This window comes from Bactrocera tryoni, chromosome 2 (assembly GCF_016617805.1).
Source record: "Bactrocera tryoni isolate S06 chromosome 2, CSIRO_BtryS06_freeze2, whole genome shotgun sequence".
NCBI lineage: Eukaryota > Metazoa > Arthropoda > Insecta > Diptera > Tephritidae > Bactrocera > Bactrocera tryoni.
The window spans coordinates 19,905,420-19,923,755 of record NC_052500.1 but is presented as its reverse complement, the minus strand read 5'-3'; the positions used below and the strand labels follow the sequence as shown (position 1 = coordinate 19,923,755).

The 18,336-nt window shown below is 35.1% G+C and overlaps 3 protein-coding genes across 4 annotated transcripts in view; 2 read left to right on the top strand and 1 right to left on the bottom strand.

Moving 5' to 3' along the window:
* The window catches only part of LOC120767961 (protein Star), a 91,703-nt gene extending 80,893 nt beyond the window's left edge, over positions 1 to 10,810 (bottom strand). The window contains exon 1 of the mRNA XM_040094352.1: positions 8,491 to 10,810. The gene's annotated coding sequence lies outside the window, so the exon portion shown is untranslated. The remainder of the gene's footprint in view (positions 1 to 8,490) is intronic.
* Positions 10,811 to 11,215: 405 nt separating this feature from the next.
* On the top strand, positions 11,216 to 14,063 carry LOC120769019 (protein asteroid). The gene is made up of 2 exons (XM_040095861.1): positions 11,216 to 12,263; positions 12,321 to 14,063. Exons 1-2 carry the CDS (start codon positions 11,283 to 11,285, stop codon positions 13,980 to 13,982), a joined length of 2,643 nt encoding a protein of 880 aa, XP_039951795.1. The 5' UTR covers positions 11,216 to 11,282; the 3' UTR covers positions 13,983 to 14,063.
* A 905-nt stretch (positions 14,064 to 14,968) lies between these two features.
* Positions 14,969 to 17,313, top strand: LOC120768906 (cysteine protease ATG4B). 2 transcript variants are annotated; one of them, XM_040095669.1, is made up of 6 exons: positions 14,969 to 15,351; positions 15,412 to 15,754; positions 15,816 to 15,895; positions 15,955 to 16,304; positions 16,411 to 16,786; positions 16,929 to 17,313. In XM_040095669.1, exons 1-6 carry the CDS (start codon positions 15,210 to 15,212, stop codon positions 17,030 to 17,032), a joined length of 1,395 nt encoding a protein of 464 aa, XP_039951603.1. In that variant the 5' UTR covers positions 14,969 to 15,209; the 3' UTR covers positions 17,033 to 17,313. The 2 variants fall into 2 exon arrangements, with proteins under 2 accessions (XP_039951603.1, XP_039951602.1); XM_040095668.1 differs by having other exon boundaries at positions 15,115 to 15,351; positions 16,411 to 16,549.
* The last annotated feature ends 1,023 nt before the right edge of the window (positions 17,314 to 18,336 follow it).

The window sequence follows — 18,336 nt, the reverse complement described above, 5'->3', positions numbered from 1 at the left end:
GAGGTTAGCTTAGACGAGTTGAGAAAATGGGCAGCAAAAATAAGTTGTGGCGAAGAGTTCAACAAGTCGGAAAGCGGAGGATTTCTATATGTGGAAATGATGTCTAGTTTGCAGCGAAAAATGTAGCTATGATGTAGCGCGGTTAAGTTTGGCTTAATTGAAGACGATCGTTAGGCGTTAGCATGGGCATTAGTCAGCGTATAAATTAAGCGATTTCCGCACGTTACGCTAAGCTTTCATCAGCAAGTAGCAAAATGATGTGCTGCATGTATTTCACAAGTGCAGAAATTTCACAAAAAGTAGCAAATGAGCCTCAACCGGACAGAATTATTGAATGAAAAATGTTTTTCAAAATATAAATTTTGGAAAAATTAAAAAGAGGATTTGAGGAAAAAATTTTATCATAGAATGCAACGCATGTATAATGCCTTTCACAAAAAAGTTTCCATGCAAAAACTGGGTTTTAATCAATTGTTTTGTTTGGTAGCCATATGCTATAGTTGTCCGATTTGAACAACTTCTTCGGAGATTGTACCGTTGATTTCAATAATAATTCATACCAAATTTTGTGAAGATAGCTTTTCAAATAAAAAAGTTTCCCATACAGGAACTAGATTTTAATCGGTCTGTTTGTATGACAGCTATATGCTATTGTGGTCCGATCCGAACAGTATGTTTGGATATTGTAGCGTTGCCTTCAAGAACAATCTAAGCCGAATTTCATGAAGATATCTCGTCAAATAAAAAACATTTCCTACAAGGACTTGATTTTTCACGATCAGTTTGTATGGCAGCTATAGGCTATAGTGGTTCGATATCGCCGCTTCTGACAAATAAGCAGTTTTTTGGGGAAAAAAGAACGTGTGCAAAATTTCAGACCGATATCTCACAAACTTAGAGACTTCTTCACATAAACAAAGGACATACCTAAAACGACTCCGCTCGTCAAACACAAAACAAAAACTTCGTGGTAAACTTATTTTTTTTTTTCACGCACAACATGTAATAAAATTGCTTAGTATCCGCTTTTTACAAAAATCTGCATCGATCAGTGTATGTAATCGTCAGTTTAGCCAGCCAAGAACGATGGAGATAATTCACTCACTCTTGTTAGGCAGCTATGACTCAAAGTGATCACTGCAGGCAGAAATGCATGGGAAAAAACATCCGTCTCGATGACAGCAGAACATGTTATGCCAAATCATTGCTTTCAACAAAATCACAGTTTGTTGTTGCTTGTGGGCAAGGTGTGAATTGAAATACTTGATAAACGAAAGATATGGAATTGTAATGACCAGTTTGCAGAGGCTTTTTGTAACCAAATTACTGATTCTATTAAAATTATATTGCGCAATACTTGTATAACGGATATATCATTATCACCTATATACTATATATAGTATTTAAGTATATAAGTAATGAATAAAAAAGGGGTATGAATGAAATCTACAGAACACCATTTTTATTTTTTAGACTGAAAATTCGGAATTCGGTGGAAAAATATGTACTTTGGACGAATTCATATTGTGTGATAGAATAAAAGGTATTTCACGGTGACGGTGTAGCGCAAACGAACGAACATTCGACGAACGAGACGAACTTGTAATATGGGGTTACAAAAAATCGATTTCTTTTATTGCCGTTTTAAATTTAGCAACACCTCTAGAATATGGTGCCAAATTTTCAAGTTGATCCGTGTAATAGTTTCGGATAAACAGCCTTGAGAACTTGTGCGCTCTAGGCAAACTAGGCTAATTGCGTCTTTAAACGCGTTTTTCTCGAAACAGTTTTTTGAAGTCGGTAGACAAGATTTCTCGAGAACTACTCAACCGATCTTCTTGAAATTTTACTCAGGTCTTTGAGATATAATTCTTAAAGACTTGGACGAAGGATTTTTGTTCGATTACAACTATTTGAAAAAAAGGTCGCGAAATTATCACTTAAGTTTTCATTTTTTTTTTGTAAGGTCCAAGTTCTAAGTTAAGGTTTTAACTAAAACACGTATTTTTTCACTTTAGATGATCCTATAAGGATTAACCTGCCAAAGCGCCGCATATTTTTTCCGAAAGGTCACCGAAAATGGTGTCGCAATAGCTGAGTTTAAAATATTTTTTTCCAAAACTCCAAAAATTTTGCGTTAATAGTGTATATTTCTAACAATAAAAAATTCTAATAAAATAGGTATTTAATTTTTTAAATGAGAAAAAATTATTGAAAAAAGGCTAATTTTTTTCCGAAGAAACCAATGAAACCGCTTAAGATAATATTGCGATGCCTGGATTTTTTAAATTTTCTTTAAATATCTGAAATCAAAACGCCTAAATTATAACCTAAAAATCACTGAAGACTTAGAGACAAATACAAATAATTCAAAATTGAATTGAGTATGAGAAATTCAACAAGAAATTTCAAAACTAAATATTCAAAAGCAAAAAGAATACACAAAACACCCTTAGCAGAGCAACACACGGAAACAAGATATGATCGCTGATCAATATGGCAACTCAATGAAACACTACAGAAGCTGCTAAAAAAAGAATAATAATAAAATTCTTCGCCTAAAGGAAGAGCTGTAGCTGGAAGGAAGCGCATGAGGAAATATGAAGCAGCAAATAAGAAGGCTTCCTTTTTCTATTCTAAAGAACGCACAAATATACATACATACATACATATGTGCATACTTAGGTACGCGTGCGCCCTAATAATAATAAAAAATATACTTTTATCGTCACATATCGAGGTACGCACGTTGCTAAGTACTTCGGAAGACATACATAAGTGAATGCATAGTTCCCCAAAATATCAGATGACAGCGGCGAACAACTGCCGTTGTGTGCACAATGCAGGGATCAGCGATCTCAAGCAGATCAACGTCTGAGAAAACGGAAGAAAAACCGCGTTATGCGGGGGAACAGGAGTGACTGCGAGAAAAAAATGTGAAGAGAGCGAAGCATAGAGCGTACACGTAAATGAGAAAAGCAAACTCCAGGTATGGGAAGGGGGCGATTAGAGCGGCAGAAAGCATGCAACTGCATAAAACCTGAGAAAAAACTATAAAAATAAAATTTAAAAAATAAAAGCAATAACAAAAACTGTCATCTGTCAGTTTGGATTTTCATAAGCGACCGAAGAAGTGGGAAAAAATTTTTATTTGTATTTTTTTTTTTACTGCTAGGGCACAGCAGTATGGAATTCTTGAGACTTCAAGATCACTTTATGTATAAACATACCGACGATACGTTTGTGTATAAGCCCGGCACACATATTTTTGGGCTCAGCTGCTGCTCATGTTAATGAGAAAAAAGTAATAAAAACACAACAACAACAACAAGTCATGAGAAAGAAATATTCAAAAGCATAAAAAACCCGTGCTGATCTTACGAGCAAAGCAACAAACCAAGAATGGACACAGGGCAAATAATTTGAACGTGTACATGATCTAGGGATGAATGAATGCCAAGAGACGTCAGCAGACGTCTGCTCTGGCTGTAGCATCTGTGCATTGGCGGCCACCAACACACACATACGTATATACAGATGAATACACACACATTTTTGGACAAGTAGTACTTATGTTTTTTGTTGTTGCTTTTGTTGCTGCCACACATTTGTATGCACATATTGGTATGGTGTCCCGAAACGTGTTTGCCAACGCCAGCGATACCTTCAGCACTTATTCTGTACTTGTCAATATACACACACACACACACTCACAGCACAGACTCCGGTTAAATAGTGCACAAGCACTGGGCATTGCCACTGGCTGTTGATGCTGCGGGGCAGTTGCGGCGGCCAGATTGTTAGCATTTAACTTAGTTTTTACACCGACATTTCTACTGTGATTATTACCGTCTGCAGCGCTGTAATGCTCAGCAGCACAAATATGCAGTCGCCGTCGCAGCCACCGGGCTTGTACTCTTGGCTGGTGGTACACATGCTGTTGTTGTTGTTATTTTTGTGAGGCTGGTGGTGCACATGCTGTTGTTGTTGTTGGTGTGGCTGGTGATCTGATTGCTGCGTTTGTCCATCCAGCTACGTGTGTGTATGCTTTTGGATTTACAGCTGTCGTTAGTGCAACAACAAACATAATGCAGGTGTGTTTGTACGCACATGTTGCTTGCCTTGTTGTTGTTGTAATGTAAAGTGGAATTCCAAAGAATTGTTCAACTGCACAAATTATTATGATAAAATGTATGCAGCAAATGAGAGAATTTGTAAATAATCAGGCATTTTGTGAGTTGGTGGCAAATGTGAAATCGGAGTTTATATTGAAAGATATATCAAAATAAGAAAAACGTTAACAAGAGCCACATCGAAGCTATATACGCTTCAGAAGTATGTTTTGATAGCATAAAAGGTTATAATAAGAAATGCATATTGATTTTTAAGGGTCAACTTGTATGACAGCTATATGTTATAGTGGCCCGATCTGAATATTTTTTTTCGAAATTGTAGCGTTGACTTGAAGAATATGTCAAATAAAAAAGTTTTGCATCACACAAACTTCGTTTAGATCGGTCAGTTTGTATGACAGCTATATGCTATAGTGATCCGATCTGAATAATTTTTTCTGAGATTATGGCTTTGCTTGAAACAATAATCTACGTCGAATTTAGTGAAGATATATTGCCATTTAAAAAGTTTTCCACACATTAACTAAATGTGGATCGGCCGGTTTGTATGGCAGCAATATGTTGTGGTCGTCCGACTCGAACAATAAGTTCAGAGATTGTAGACTTTTCTTAGGCAATAATCCATACCAAATTTTGTGAGGCTATCTTGTCAAAAAACGGTTTCCAAACAAGAACTTGATTTTGAGTGGTCTGTTTCTTTGGCAGCTATATGATACATTACTGCAAACTGAACAATTTACTCGGAGATTAAATTACTTAAGGGGCTATACCAGTGTGACACTCTCAAAAAAAAATTTGTTTTTTTTTTGCTTTTTCGATAGCTTATACATATATTCAAAAATATTCTGTGAAATCGGCGAGGTCGTATCTTAAACGGTTTTTGAATGCCAGCGTTCTAAATAGCGACCGCTCAGAAGTGCAAACATGTATAAGTGAAACTTTAAACGCGTTTTTCTCGAAACGACATTTTTCAAAATTGCTGACATTATAACTCAACGAGAAATTGACCGATCGACTTCAAATTAAAACTGGATATAGTTGAATACATTTGCTATAGAATAGACTACGATCTTTTTGATTGGTTGAAAATTGTCAATTTGGCATTAAAAAAAACGACAATTCTTTTCGTAAAAAAACGATTTTTTTTTTCAAAACTACGCCATTTTCTTAATTTTTGATATATTTCAAAGATCGTAGTTCATTGTATAGAAAATATATTTAAGTTTAATAAACATTTTGGATTTCTTTGTTTCAGCTCCTCAATCGACCGCAATCATGCCAGCCGTTGAGGCACTTTTTTTTCGGCACTTCCGCAGACAGCACAAAACTCCGTTATTTTTCAATATTTTTGTAAAAAAAAAAAAAATTTAATATAGCTAAAAATATACTTTATTACGTCCATAGAATGTCGAAACATTCAATCCAGTACTTTCTTTTAAAAAAATTCACGAAAATCGGCTAATTTTTCATGCGTCACACTGGTATAGCCCCTCTCACAAACAAAACAAGAAATATATTTTTTTGTTGCTAACAGGTAAATAATTTTAAAAATTCCAAAAAAGAAATACGCAAATTAAGTTTTTGAATATTTATTTTCCTATAAAAACCAATTTCGATATTACTTTCCAATTTGTTTGTTGTTGTTGTTGGCATTCTAACTTAAAAATAATGAATTCAGTGACCAATCTTAATTATTTCCATCTTCCCAAACAGAAGAATAAGTGTTAATAGGCATATAAAAAATACTCTAACATTACAAACGCAGACAAACAAACAAAAAAAATAATAATAATTAGTACTCTTTATGATATTTAACAATGAACTTCATCCGTGAGGAATTTGCAAAGATAAAAATACTAAAAGCTAAACAAAACATTTATAATCTACAGATACACGTGGTTTAATAAAAATGCGAAATAAAATTGCACTTCAAGGCATAAAAAGTAACCACAAAAAATTAGATTAGATTGACGTAAGCGAAAAAGCATTGAAAATACCATAGACCTTTGCGGAAAGTATACAAAAATACAAACGTGTGTAAATCAAGAATTTCCCAAACTAAATCGATTAAAACAAGGAAACACATTAAAAAAGTAAAAAGTTGTGCAATGTGTGAAATAATAAAATATTATTTATTAGCCAGTATTGTACAAAAATAAATGCCGTCAAGGCACACACAATTCGCATTTGCATAGTAACTACTGCAATAAAATAGTAAAAATAATAAAAAGTGTGGAATCGTCAATTATTTGGGCAAAGACACCAAAAAAATACGACAAGACACCACAATTCCAGTGAACTTTCGTCCTCAATTCGCTGCAGCAGTGGGCACTGCGCTCAGCTGGCGTTATTGTTTGAACAAAGTGTCAGGCATAACTTGGCAAGTGGAGCGCAAATCGCTAGTCTCAAGAGTGAATTGGAAAATTGTGCAAAATACATTAAGTTTAGTGGTACATATGAAGATGGAGACATTAGATAAATAGAAAGGTAAGAGATAAGTGCATTTCAATTTTTCAGATTTTTCCTATAAGAATAAGATGGGCATAAAACTAAACAGTTCTTAACCGTTAGCAATTCAGCTGTGCAATTCAGATAATTGAACCTGATAATACCAATTAAAAAATAAAGCGGTATCAACATAAAAACATATTTAAATCGACAGAAAACCTATAAAAAAAATCATCATACATTTTCGAAATAAATTTTTGATTGATGCTTTTTTTTAATTATTTATTTATTTATGTTGTTGTTGTTTTAGCGACAGAAAACATTCCCGAAGTAATTTCAAGGAATAATGTCGAGTTGAATGGTTAATATTACAGTTCCATTCCGGTTACCTAGACCCAACTGCCACGGGAATGGTCTTTTTATTTATCTATATTATATGCTCTTAATGCATAATGCATTTCTAACCAGAAAAAACATTAACTTCGGCTGCAAAGAAGATATAATACCCTTCACAGGTGCGATTCTCACAGCATAAGAGGGTAAAAAAGAGATTTATCTTGATTTTGATTGGTGTTGTTGTAGCGGCAGAATTCTGTCCGATAGAAATCAAAATCTAAATTGATCGGTTTGATTATATTGCATTCAATGAATATATTATATTATTGCATGCTATAGCAGTCGGATTCGAGCAATATGTTTGGAGATGGTACCGTAGACTCTGTCAAATTTCGTGAAGATTTAGTGTCATATAAAAAAGTGTTCCATACAAAGCTTTGACTTAGATCGATCAGTTTATATAACGGATGTATGCTATACTGGTCTGGAGATTGAAGGCATGTACAATGGAAACTCAATTTCATTGATTTCAAAGGTTTTCAATTGAATATTTTAAAACTGCACTTTCATAGTCAAGTTAAATATTTATGAACATTCTTTAGAGTGTTGATAACTTAGAGGAATCAATTTTAAAAACATTTACTATTTGAGGTTAAAAAAAAAAATTACATAGTCCCGGTTATCACTTTTCCCGAATTTCTCTAAATACATATGTACAAAATTGATGTTTTTTATTTTCTTGAATCAGAAAAAAATGCGTATTTTCACTTTTTTTACGATGATCACCTAATTCATATGTACACCACATTTTTATATTACTAGACTTCCCGAAAATTGGCCTTCCATATTTTCTTTTCGTACGCTGTGAAAATTGTAGTAATTTTCCGCCCATTTAATACAAATGGCATGCTCATTTTTCTGGTATTTTGTGCCAAGTCATTTCTTCAATTGAAAATTATGAAAATTGTTGGCTGATTAGGATTTGCGGGTGGTTAATTTGTACATTTATGCTCAAGAAATACAAAGATTTGCAGCATTTTTCAAGTAAACACGTACTGCTGTCTCGCCACCTACTGTGTCATTCAATCATTGCGAACAGTAAATGCACGTAAACTGTGTGCGGCCTTTAATACAGTAAAGTTCTAAGAAATTAATTGCGGAAAATTTTTTCGCACACACAAAATGCATATGAAAATGTCTGTAAACTCGTTTTGGAAGATTCGTGAATAATGAGGACTTTTACCTGAATTGACAATGAGCGTGGGAACAGAAGTAATTGGAAAGAGCCAGATTTCAAATGTATAATCGCAGATAATGAAAAAAATTTGATTTTAACTATTTTTCAATAAATATGCACTATTAAACTTTGTTTCACTAAAAATTTAACTTATTTCTTGTCAAGCAAAAGATGGGCAGAAAATCTTTGACTTATTTATTATTTTAATTTACTATACGAAATAAAATAAATGTAAAAAAAAGGCTCACTCGGTATTTTGAACTTATTGTCATATGTTTTCACATAATTTTTCTTTTTTGTGTTACTAAGTAAGAAGTAAAAATTAAAACAACTAACCTTTAATGCTTTCGAATCATTTGTCAATAATCCACAAATTCCGGTGCCACTGCAAAAGTTCACTGTTTTTTTATGTTGAAACTCAATGTGTGTGTTTTTATCCGAAAACGAGGCAATATGTCTAAATAACACGTTATCCAATTAGGCCACCGGCATCCAACTGACACAACTGTTGAAAAAAATCCTTTCAACACCTGAATGCCTGTTCGCTTAGCACTTTGCACTGGAACTGCACGAGCGCTACTCAACCAACAAACACTGTGTGACCGCAGGAATGTGGCGATGCGTCAAATCGGCAAATGTCAAATGCGCGAAACTTGTGATAGGGAACAGCGCGAAAACGCGACGAATAGTATAGAATGTATTAATACAGCTTTTTTTCGATAGAAAGGGTTTTAGGGGGGCGAATTGCGTGCAAATGCAAATATCGGAAGAAGATTGCACGTATTATAATGCTTTTTTGGATTTGCTTGTTTGCCTGACCGGCGCTTGCGTTGGCAATATTCGAGGCGATGTCGCTCGTGGCGTCGAATCGAAACACACTTGTCGTTTGGAGCGCAATTGCCAAAATACGCCAAAATAACACTTTCCACAAGAAAATCTGTTCAAATTGTGACCACAATAACAACGAAATCGGCAAAATAACCGCAGCGACGATAACCACGACCACGACGACGACGACGATGGATAGCACTGCGAAAAACACGAATCAAATGAGCGAATATGAACAGTTCGCGAGTACGTGTTTTATTTTATTTCTTTTTTTTTTTGTATTTTTGGTTTCTTTGGAGCAAATTTTTCAACGTATGTATATTAATTGTTGCTCCCGTTTATGCTGTTACTTTTGTTATTGTTGCAATCGTTTGACGGATGCGATGAGGTGATATTTTCTGCGCTCACTTTTCTTTTTCACTTTATACTAAGAATTTTCATATACACACAAACAAAATTTCACGATTTTCATTTCGGATTTTTGCAAAAATAGACGAACTTGTATATTTTATCGTTTTCACAATTTTTCTGCACGTTATGTTACGGTTTTCTTATTCAATGCTTTCTTACTTTATTGCAATTCTTTGTAAATTTTACTTCTTTAAATGTGTGTAGAGTCCAGTATACTGATTGATATAAATGCATATAGTATGTATGTGAATGTACCGAGTGCGGTCAATGCTTCGGCGCCACACTGCACTGCTCATATGCACAGAAACCGCATGAAGCTCCAACAGAAGTAAGAAGCCAAGAATCAGTCAACAATAACAAAAACCAAATACACAAACTCACAAGCCAATGTTATAATAGTAGAGGGCCAAAAGCAATACACACACTTGTCTTAAAGCGATTTCTGGCTCTTTGGTGTGTTTGCTGTCTCGGTTGCTCCAGTGCCGCTAGCTGTTTATATTGGTGGTAGTTATGTGCGTTTACTTGCTGCGCCCATTAAAGAAAAACAATACCAAGCAGAAGAAGAAAATTTCTTTGTTTTCTTTTAGACACATTTTTTATCATACATTCGTTCAATGTTACTTTTATGCTTCTGACTTTTCTTTGCTTTAACACAAATTTTATGTCTGCACATATGAATGAACGTCGCAAGAGAAGACACATAAAATCGTTCACGGTAACAAAGGCTGCGACGTTGACGTCAACTTTTTGCTGCAAAGCAGACAGCGTCTTCAAATACTGCTGCTACTACGGCACTGTCGGCAGCGGTAGTCAAAAGGCCAATTGCTAAAATATGAAGCAATCCGTGCAGCAGAGAAGTGTAATGCGAAGATGTAATCCAAAAACACTACGAATGCGGCCAAAAAGTAGAAGCAGTTAACACAAGCTTGGCATTTGTAAAACCGATTGGAAAATTAAATATACAAGAGCAACTTACTTAAGTAGGGCTCGAGTAAAGTTTACAGTTTGCGCAGGTTTAATTAAATTCATACAACTATTAATGGTATTTGCGACTAAGCACAAATCTTTTCTTAAATTCGCATTCGTAATTTATATTTTATTTGCACCATTCACTCTTTTTATAAGCTACTGTGTTTTTGTTGTCCACTTCCACCAGCAAAGATTCATCGTACGATGGCCGCGCACACACAAATAAAAGGCACTTTTCTATAATTCCAAATTATATTTACTGCTGCGAGTATATATAGCTAGTATTCGTCACTTCTTCACTTATTTTAAGCTTATTCAGACCCAATATTATTCACTGATTGCGAAATAATTGCAATTTGCAATTCGTATTCATGTGAAATCGTTACTATTAAATTTTTGTATTACTAGAAAGCGTCGAAATGAAATGTATAAAGCGCTGGAACGAAAATACGTGCACACTTTGCTATATTCTAAAACACACTGCGAAAAATAGGAAACATCCACCGTGCACTTGCACCGCAAGCAAATATAAATTCTCTTCTTCTTATTAGCGAACGAAAAATTTCATTCCGTACCTATGTACTCGTATGTGCCACTTGGAAAATATTCCAATTTGCATTCTGTACAGCTGATTGGAAAATATTTTTTATGAAAATGTTAAAATATTAAAAAATATTTTCCAATTTAGAAACAATCTGTGACTTGTTTATTAATTTTCTTCAATTTTTTATTAATTTTATTACTTATCGAGTGGCACTCTCTTTTTGTATCCTCTTTGCTTATTTAATAAATAAACATTTTATTGTGAATGACAGTAGTCATTGGAAAACACATGGCCAATGGTCTAATCAAAACAAACCGCAAATTTGTGAGCAGGTCAAATAAATACTCGCAAATAAGATTATAAATTAAAATTTTCAATGGGTGTGCGAGGACTCACCGGTTATATAGCGCGTCATGCAGAGCAATATCTGCTGCCTTACGAATTACATGATTGCAATCTGGTGATCGATGGCGATAGCTTGTCCTGTAATTTATTCAAAGACGTGTCGGGGAATTGTTCAGCCTTTGGTGGCGACTATGATGACTTCTATCGTGCTGTGGTGGAATTCTTTCAAGTGCTAGCTGAATGTAATATTGAACCTTATGTTTTAATGGATGGTGGATATGAATATCGCAAATTGCATACAGTCGGTAAACGGTTGAGAGGAAAAATAGCCATAATCAAACGCATAAATCCTTGTGGCTCCAACACAATATTTCCACTACTCATGAAGGAAGTATTTGTTGATGCAGTACGTGATTGTGGAGTGTCTGTGATGCGTTGTGTGTTTGAGGCAGATGACGAGTTGGCGACACTAAGCCGGAAGCTTGGATGCCCAGTGCTTACCTATGATTCTGATTTCTATATATATAATGTGCAATATATACCACTAATTACATTGACAGTAAAAGCGCATACAAAGCGTTTAGATGAAGCAGAAGAGTCGAAGGAAGATACATTGCCCCAGCGTAAACTGCGCAAAAACGAAGCGAAACGTGTGGAGAAATTGACAAAGGCGAATCGCATAGTAAGTGAAATTCAGGTGAATAACATCGAAAAACGCGCGCCGAAAAAGGGAAAAACTTACAAATTCTTGGACTGTTGCATATACCGAATTGAGCACTTAATAGCGCGACGATCGATTTGTAAAGAGAAGTTACCACTTTTTGCAGCACTGCTAGGCAATGATTACATTGGACGTTCTTGTTTCAAAAACTTCTTCGCCGCAGGAATGGGCAAAGTTGGGCGAAGTCGAAAAGTGCAACGTCAACAGAAAAGAATACAAGTAATATTACAGTGGCTAAAAGATGAAACTGTGGAATCGGCACTATCGAAAATTTTAAGTCGTTTGCGCAAGGTTCGTTCCAACCGAAAATTGATTCAAAAACATATTTAATGTTTCAATCGTTTACAGGTTCAGAGAAAGTCTTTGTTGGATCAAATGAATGCAGCAATCAGTGGATATTCAATTGAAAAATGTCACTCCTATGACTTTTTTATAAAACATTATGATAACGCATTTGTAAGGTACCCGCCAAAGAAACTGGAGGATGACAGTGATGATGTTATTGATGAAGTCGAAGGCGTCGAAGAAGAACAAGACGATGTCGCAGAAAGTAATGAAGAATGTCCGGAAGATGACAGTGGGGAAGACAGTGATAGTGAAGAGGATTCTGATCTCGAAGAAGGAGACAAAGATGAAGCAATAGAAGGTGGTGAAGACAAAGATAATGAAGATGAGAATGAAAACGAAAACGAAGAAGGAGATGAAGATGAGGAGGATGAATGTGAAGATAAGACAGCAAAATTCCCCACTTGGTTCTTGGAAAAGTTATATCCTGCACACCTACCACGCTACTTTGTGGATCTCGTACATCTTCGAAAATATATAAACAGTCCACAAATTGAACATTTTCCCTATAACGATTGCAATGAAATTGCACTGCCAATTTTAAGATATATTTTTACATTATTGAACAGTGCAAAAGGTGAGGAAACGCAACCCGCGCTTGACGAGAACGGTGAACCACTCCCTATTGAGTTTACTTATATGGGTCGAAGACCGCGAGTTACAAATATACATTACACGCGCTATGCCATTGAAAGTGAAAAGAAATTTGAATTTACACCTGCGCAACCTGAACCTGAACATTTACGAAACGTTTTTAAAGATAAAATGCCTCACTTGGACAGTGAAAAACTTTTTGGAAAAGTTGAACAACTCCCAAAAGACCTACAATTGTATTTCCTTGCTATAGTTTATTGGCTGCATAAATCACAAAATTGTGACCTAATACATCTTCATGCTTTAATTATATGTGTGGTTGTACTGCGTACAATCGACTCGAAAATACCCGCCGAACGTGATCTAAAGGAATTCCAGAAGCGTTTTGGCAAAATTGTCAAAAAAGAAAAAATTGTTCGTGATACTGAAGCGCTTAAAGGTAATCCACGCACGATTAAGGACCATCTGCTCGCGTTATCTATACCGGAACGCATGGAGTATATACCAAAATCCGATTGCTACCTCGTCATGGATAATTTACTAAAGCATTTTCATATGCAGGAAATTTTTAAAAAGAAATACGATGCATATTCGACAATTGTTTTGCATGCCTTCTCAGAACTCCAATCGATTGTCTTTCAGTTGTATGGACTAAACGGTTTGCTTGATATGCCCTATGAGCAAGCAAAAATGGGTCAACTATTTTGTGGTGTCTTCATTTACAATTTATACGATTTGTTAAAGACGCGTGTTGATATTACATATTACATAAAAAACTTTATTTTTCGTGACTCACAAATGATGTTTGACTTCTACAACTATCTATGGCAATCGTGTGATGAATTTGTGCCGCATTGGAAACGACCTTCCACATCGACAACTACAACAGTCGTAAATAAAAAAGCTTTGAAAAAGAAACGCCAAGCTGCGCGTAAGCTTACAGCTGCGCAGGAGAATGCGGATCCCAATGCGGATATTGTAGATCGCAGCGGAAGTGATGAGGCTGCAGTTGCGGAAGAAGTGTTCGAAGACTTGAATAACAAGTTTAGCACATTCCTTACAGTGAGATAAAAATGTAAGAATATTGTAAATTTGTTGTACATTTATATATGTATGTATGCATAGAAAACCGCGAAAAATAAAAATAATGTTTTATATTAGCGAAACTTTTTTAAATAAGTTAATTGTTTTTAAGTATTTTGAGTAAACTATAGTGATGTATACGATCTCTATCAAAAACAGAAAAATGGTGATAACAACGTATAATGTCTTTAAATAAATTTTTGAATTCATAAATACCAAAAAAATAAACTTACAACTATTTTTTTTTCTAATAATTTGTATATTCTATTGTGAATACAGTTACATTCACGATAGACTCTTTTATAGAGAATTAATTAATTTAAAATTTATTTTTAAATTTAACTAAATACCGCTATTATCGATATGGTTTTACACTTTACAAAAGGAGTTATAAAATTATACATGTATATTAATTGCATATTATTTAATTTATCATCTACGTTATCAGTAGCTCCAAATGTGTTTATAATTTTAAACATTTGTCCCACCGTGCTCAGTAGGCTTATAATCTGTCGTCATCATTTATTGTGAATGGAATTTTATGTTTCTGTCAAAGAGGAAACAAATCGTCTTTGTTTTGAAATTTTTATTTCCATCGCGTAATGTACAGGTAAAAACGAAAAAAAGGATAAAAACTCAGGTACGAAAAACACTGCCGATGATTTCAGCATTTTGTGTAGGTGTCCCAAATACGGATTGTTTGGAAGGAAGTCCGATGATACGACGTGTGTGTTGCTATAGCAAGTAAATATCTGTGCCAAATCAGTAACCAGTTGTATGTAGAAAAAATACAGCTCAAGGGCATACATAACTACGCGGAGTGGGTGACGCACTATAAACGGTTTTATCAACAATATTGTTATTGGTTTTTCAGTAAGTATTTATTACTAAAAGTTACTATAGTTGCCAGTGAAATAGATTTTAAACGTCTAATGTTTTACATCTGCTTACTTGTATTGCGTCTGCAGAATTTCCAAAATTCTACGTTTTTTCATTGAGCTCTGCTGTTTCAGCAGCTGGTGGATTAACCTAATCACTTTCGCATTCAGTGTTTTCGTCATCTGTTGCCTAATAGTGTTAGCGACAGAGTACATTTGGCTGCGGCGGCATCCCGACGAACTGTTCCGAAACAGCGAGAGTGCGTACTACTTGCGTTTGCAGAGTATCGCAAAAATAGATCGTCTAGTTGCAATTTATGCTAATGTATCACGCAAAATGGATAGCGTATTCGAAGCATACTTAGGTCCAGATGGCGTATTGGCGGGTGCTGTGGCCGGCGCTGTCGGTGAACCCGACGATATACCAAAAACAAACACCACCGTTTGGGTGCTGGGCAAACGCTACAATGCTATACAAGGTTTTTTTAATTACATATAAAGTGAAATTCTTTAATTAACCAAATACAACGGTTTTGCAGAACTCGATTTAATACGCCGAGACATACAATCACGTCTATGGTGCACATATCGCCGCGGTTTCGTGCCACTTGGCGCGCCACAATTAACTACCGACAAAGGCTGGGGCTGCACGTTGCGTTGTGGTCAAATGGTTTTGGCACAGGCCTTAATTGATTTGCATCTTGGCCGCGAATGGTTTTGGACACCAGAGATACGAGATGCAACGTATTTGAAAATAGTCAATAGATTCGAGGATTCACGCAAAAGTTACTTCTCAATACATCAGATCGCTTTAATGGGCGATTCGGAAGATAAAAAAGTTGGCCAGTGGTTTGGTCCGAACACTGTGGCGCAGGTGTTAAAGTGAGTGTTTGTTTTTTTTTTTGAAGATTTTCGAAATTTAAAATTTTGTTTTGATTTGTAGAAAACTGGTGCGCTACGACGACTGGTGCTCAATTGTTATACATGTGGCTATGGACAACACAATAGTGACTGACGATATATGTGAGTTTCTTGCTTCATGCATTATTTTACAGAATTCTAATATTTTTTTGTACCTCTAGATTCACTATGCCTTGAAAATCCAAGTAATGATGAAACTTGGAAACCTTTATTACTCATCATTCCACTGCGTTTGGGTCTCAGTGAAATAAATCCAATTTATGTGCCAGCATTGAAAATTTGTTTCGAACTGCCTGGCAGTTGTGGCATGATTGGCGGTCGCCCAAATCAAGCGCTCTATTTTGTTGGCTACGTGGACGATGAAGTGTTGTACCTAGATCCACATACCACACAGCGCTCGGGCTCGGTGGGACAAAAGACTACGCAGGATGAGATTGATTTCGATGCCACATTTCATCAACGATATGCTGGACGTATTGGCTTCCAACAGATGGACCCTTCAATGGCGATGGTATGTTAGGGATTTGGGAAGAATTTGTTTTATTACTACTATAATAAAAAAATTTAATTTTATTATTAAAATTTTTTTGAAATTTATCATATTTTGTTGCTTGCAGTGCTTTCTTTGCAAATCTCGCCTGAGTTTCGAAGTTCTACTGGATAACCTACGTACTAAAGTTTTGGCTGCCTGCACACAACCGCTGCTCGAGATTACAAAGTCGCGTTCGGCGGAATGGGTATCGACCCCATCGGCAGGTATTGAGTCAAATTTTACTACAATAAATACGGTGGGTTTGGTTAACTGTAACACAACTACAACCTCAACCACGGCCGCCTCCAGTGATGCTACCAATAGCAACACACCGCGCACAACTATCGCGAAATCTTTGGGCACATCTGCACGTGCTACATGCGCAGCAGCAGAGGCGGCAGCAGCCCTAGAAAATTATAAGAATCGTTGCTATCGTACACTAAGCTCTTGTGATTCTGAAGGTCCTTGAAATTACATGCAATTTTACTATAACACTAACTTTCATTTATCAATACTAACATTTTTTGCAAATTTTCTTCTGAAAAAATATTTTTTTTTCGTTTTACGTGATAATAAGTGTTTTTTTTATTTCTTTTCACGCAGACTTTGAAAATGTAAATCACATACACACCACCAGTTTGACGCGCAATGGCCGCGATGTTGACCCTGATGGCGACTCGGATGAAGATTTCGAGATAATTTCATAGTCTAAGGAAAATCGTTATACTAAATAGAAGCAAAACGAATCTTAAAAGTGTCTTTTTCTATAAAACAAAAAAAAAAAAAAACGGTAGTTTGTACTGTATGAAATACAATGCAAGAGAAAGACAGCATTTTAATTTATATATGTAATTAATTTTTATAATTTGCAATACTGTTAGTTATATCCTTTTGATACACTATATAAAAGCACACTTAACAATGTAAATATACAGCTCCTTATATAAATACATATACATATGTATGTATATGCTAACACTAACTTTAAGCCAATGCTTTTTATTTATTTTAATAAAAGGAGTACCACAAAAAGGCGTACAGCGTGTCACAAAAATTTAGCGAAGGATTGACTTCATTTGGTCATAAAGCCAAAAGATTTGGTACGAAGCAGTGCAGAATGCGACAAATAAGAATTACATAGCGTTAAATAGTGCGGTTTTTTAATAGTCAATAAAGTAGCATAAATTTTTCATAAACGAAAAAACATACACATACATATACAAATGTACACAAGCGCGCTGGAAAAGTTTCAAATGTGTCGAACACTAAGTGGCACCCAGTGTACTATATGGCGCGTGTTAACTATAGTATAGCTGATATATAACCTATGCATGCAGACAAGTAAAAATGCAATGAATTCATAAATAGCAGACAAAAAAAACAAATATACGACACAATTTATGTAAACAATTTTTAAATAATTCAATGTACAACAAATGCTTGTGCACATGCAAAACAAAAACAAAAATAAAAATAAAATAAAAAGTGTGAAATCGAAATAATTTTTCTTTTATAAATGCAATTTACCGGTTTATAGGCGGAAAAGGCTGTCAACACTGGATTTTTTTAATTAGCAATGGTTAATTGAAATATTTTTATTACAAAATATGATCATAAGCAGCTATAATACCCTACACAAATACAAAAAAAAATAAACAAATTGAAAAGATTCCATACAAAAATCTGATTTGGTTCGAACAGTTTGTATGGCAACTGTATGATATAGTACTCCAATTTGAACAAGTTTTTTGAATATTATAGCATAAGCTTGGACCATAATGTAGGCCAAATTTCGTGAGGATATCTTGTCATACAAAAAACTTTTCCATACAAGAACTGGATTTTTATCAGTCAAATTGTATGGCAGCTATATTCTACAGGGGTGCGATTTAGATCATTTCCCCGGAGATTATATTGTTGCTTTTGATAATAACGCCTGCCGAATTTCGTGAAGATTTCTCTTCAAATAAAAAACTTTTCCATACAAGAACTTGATTTTTATGAGTAAATT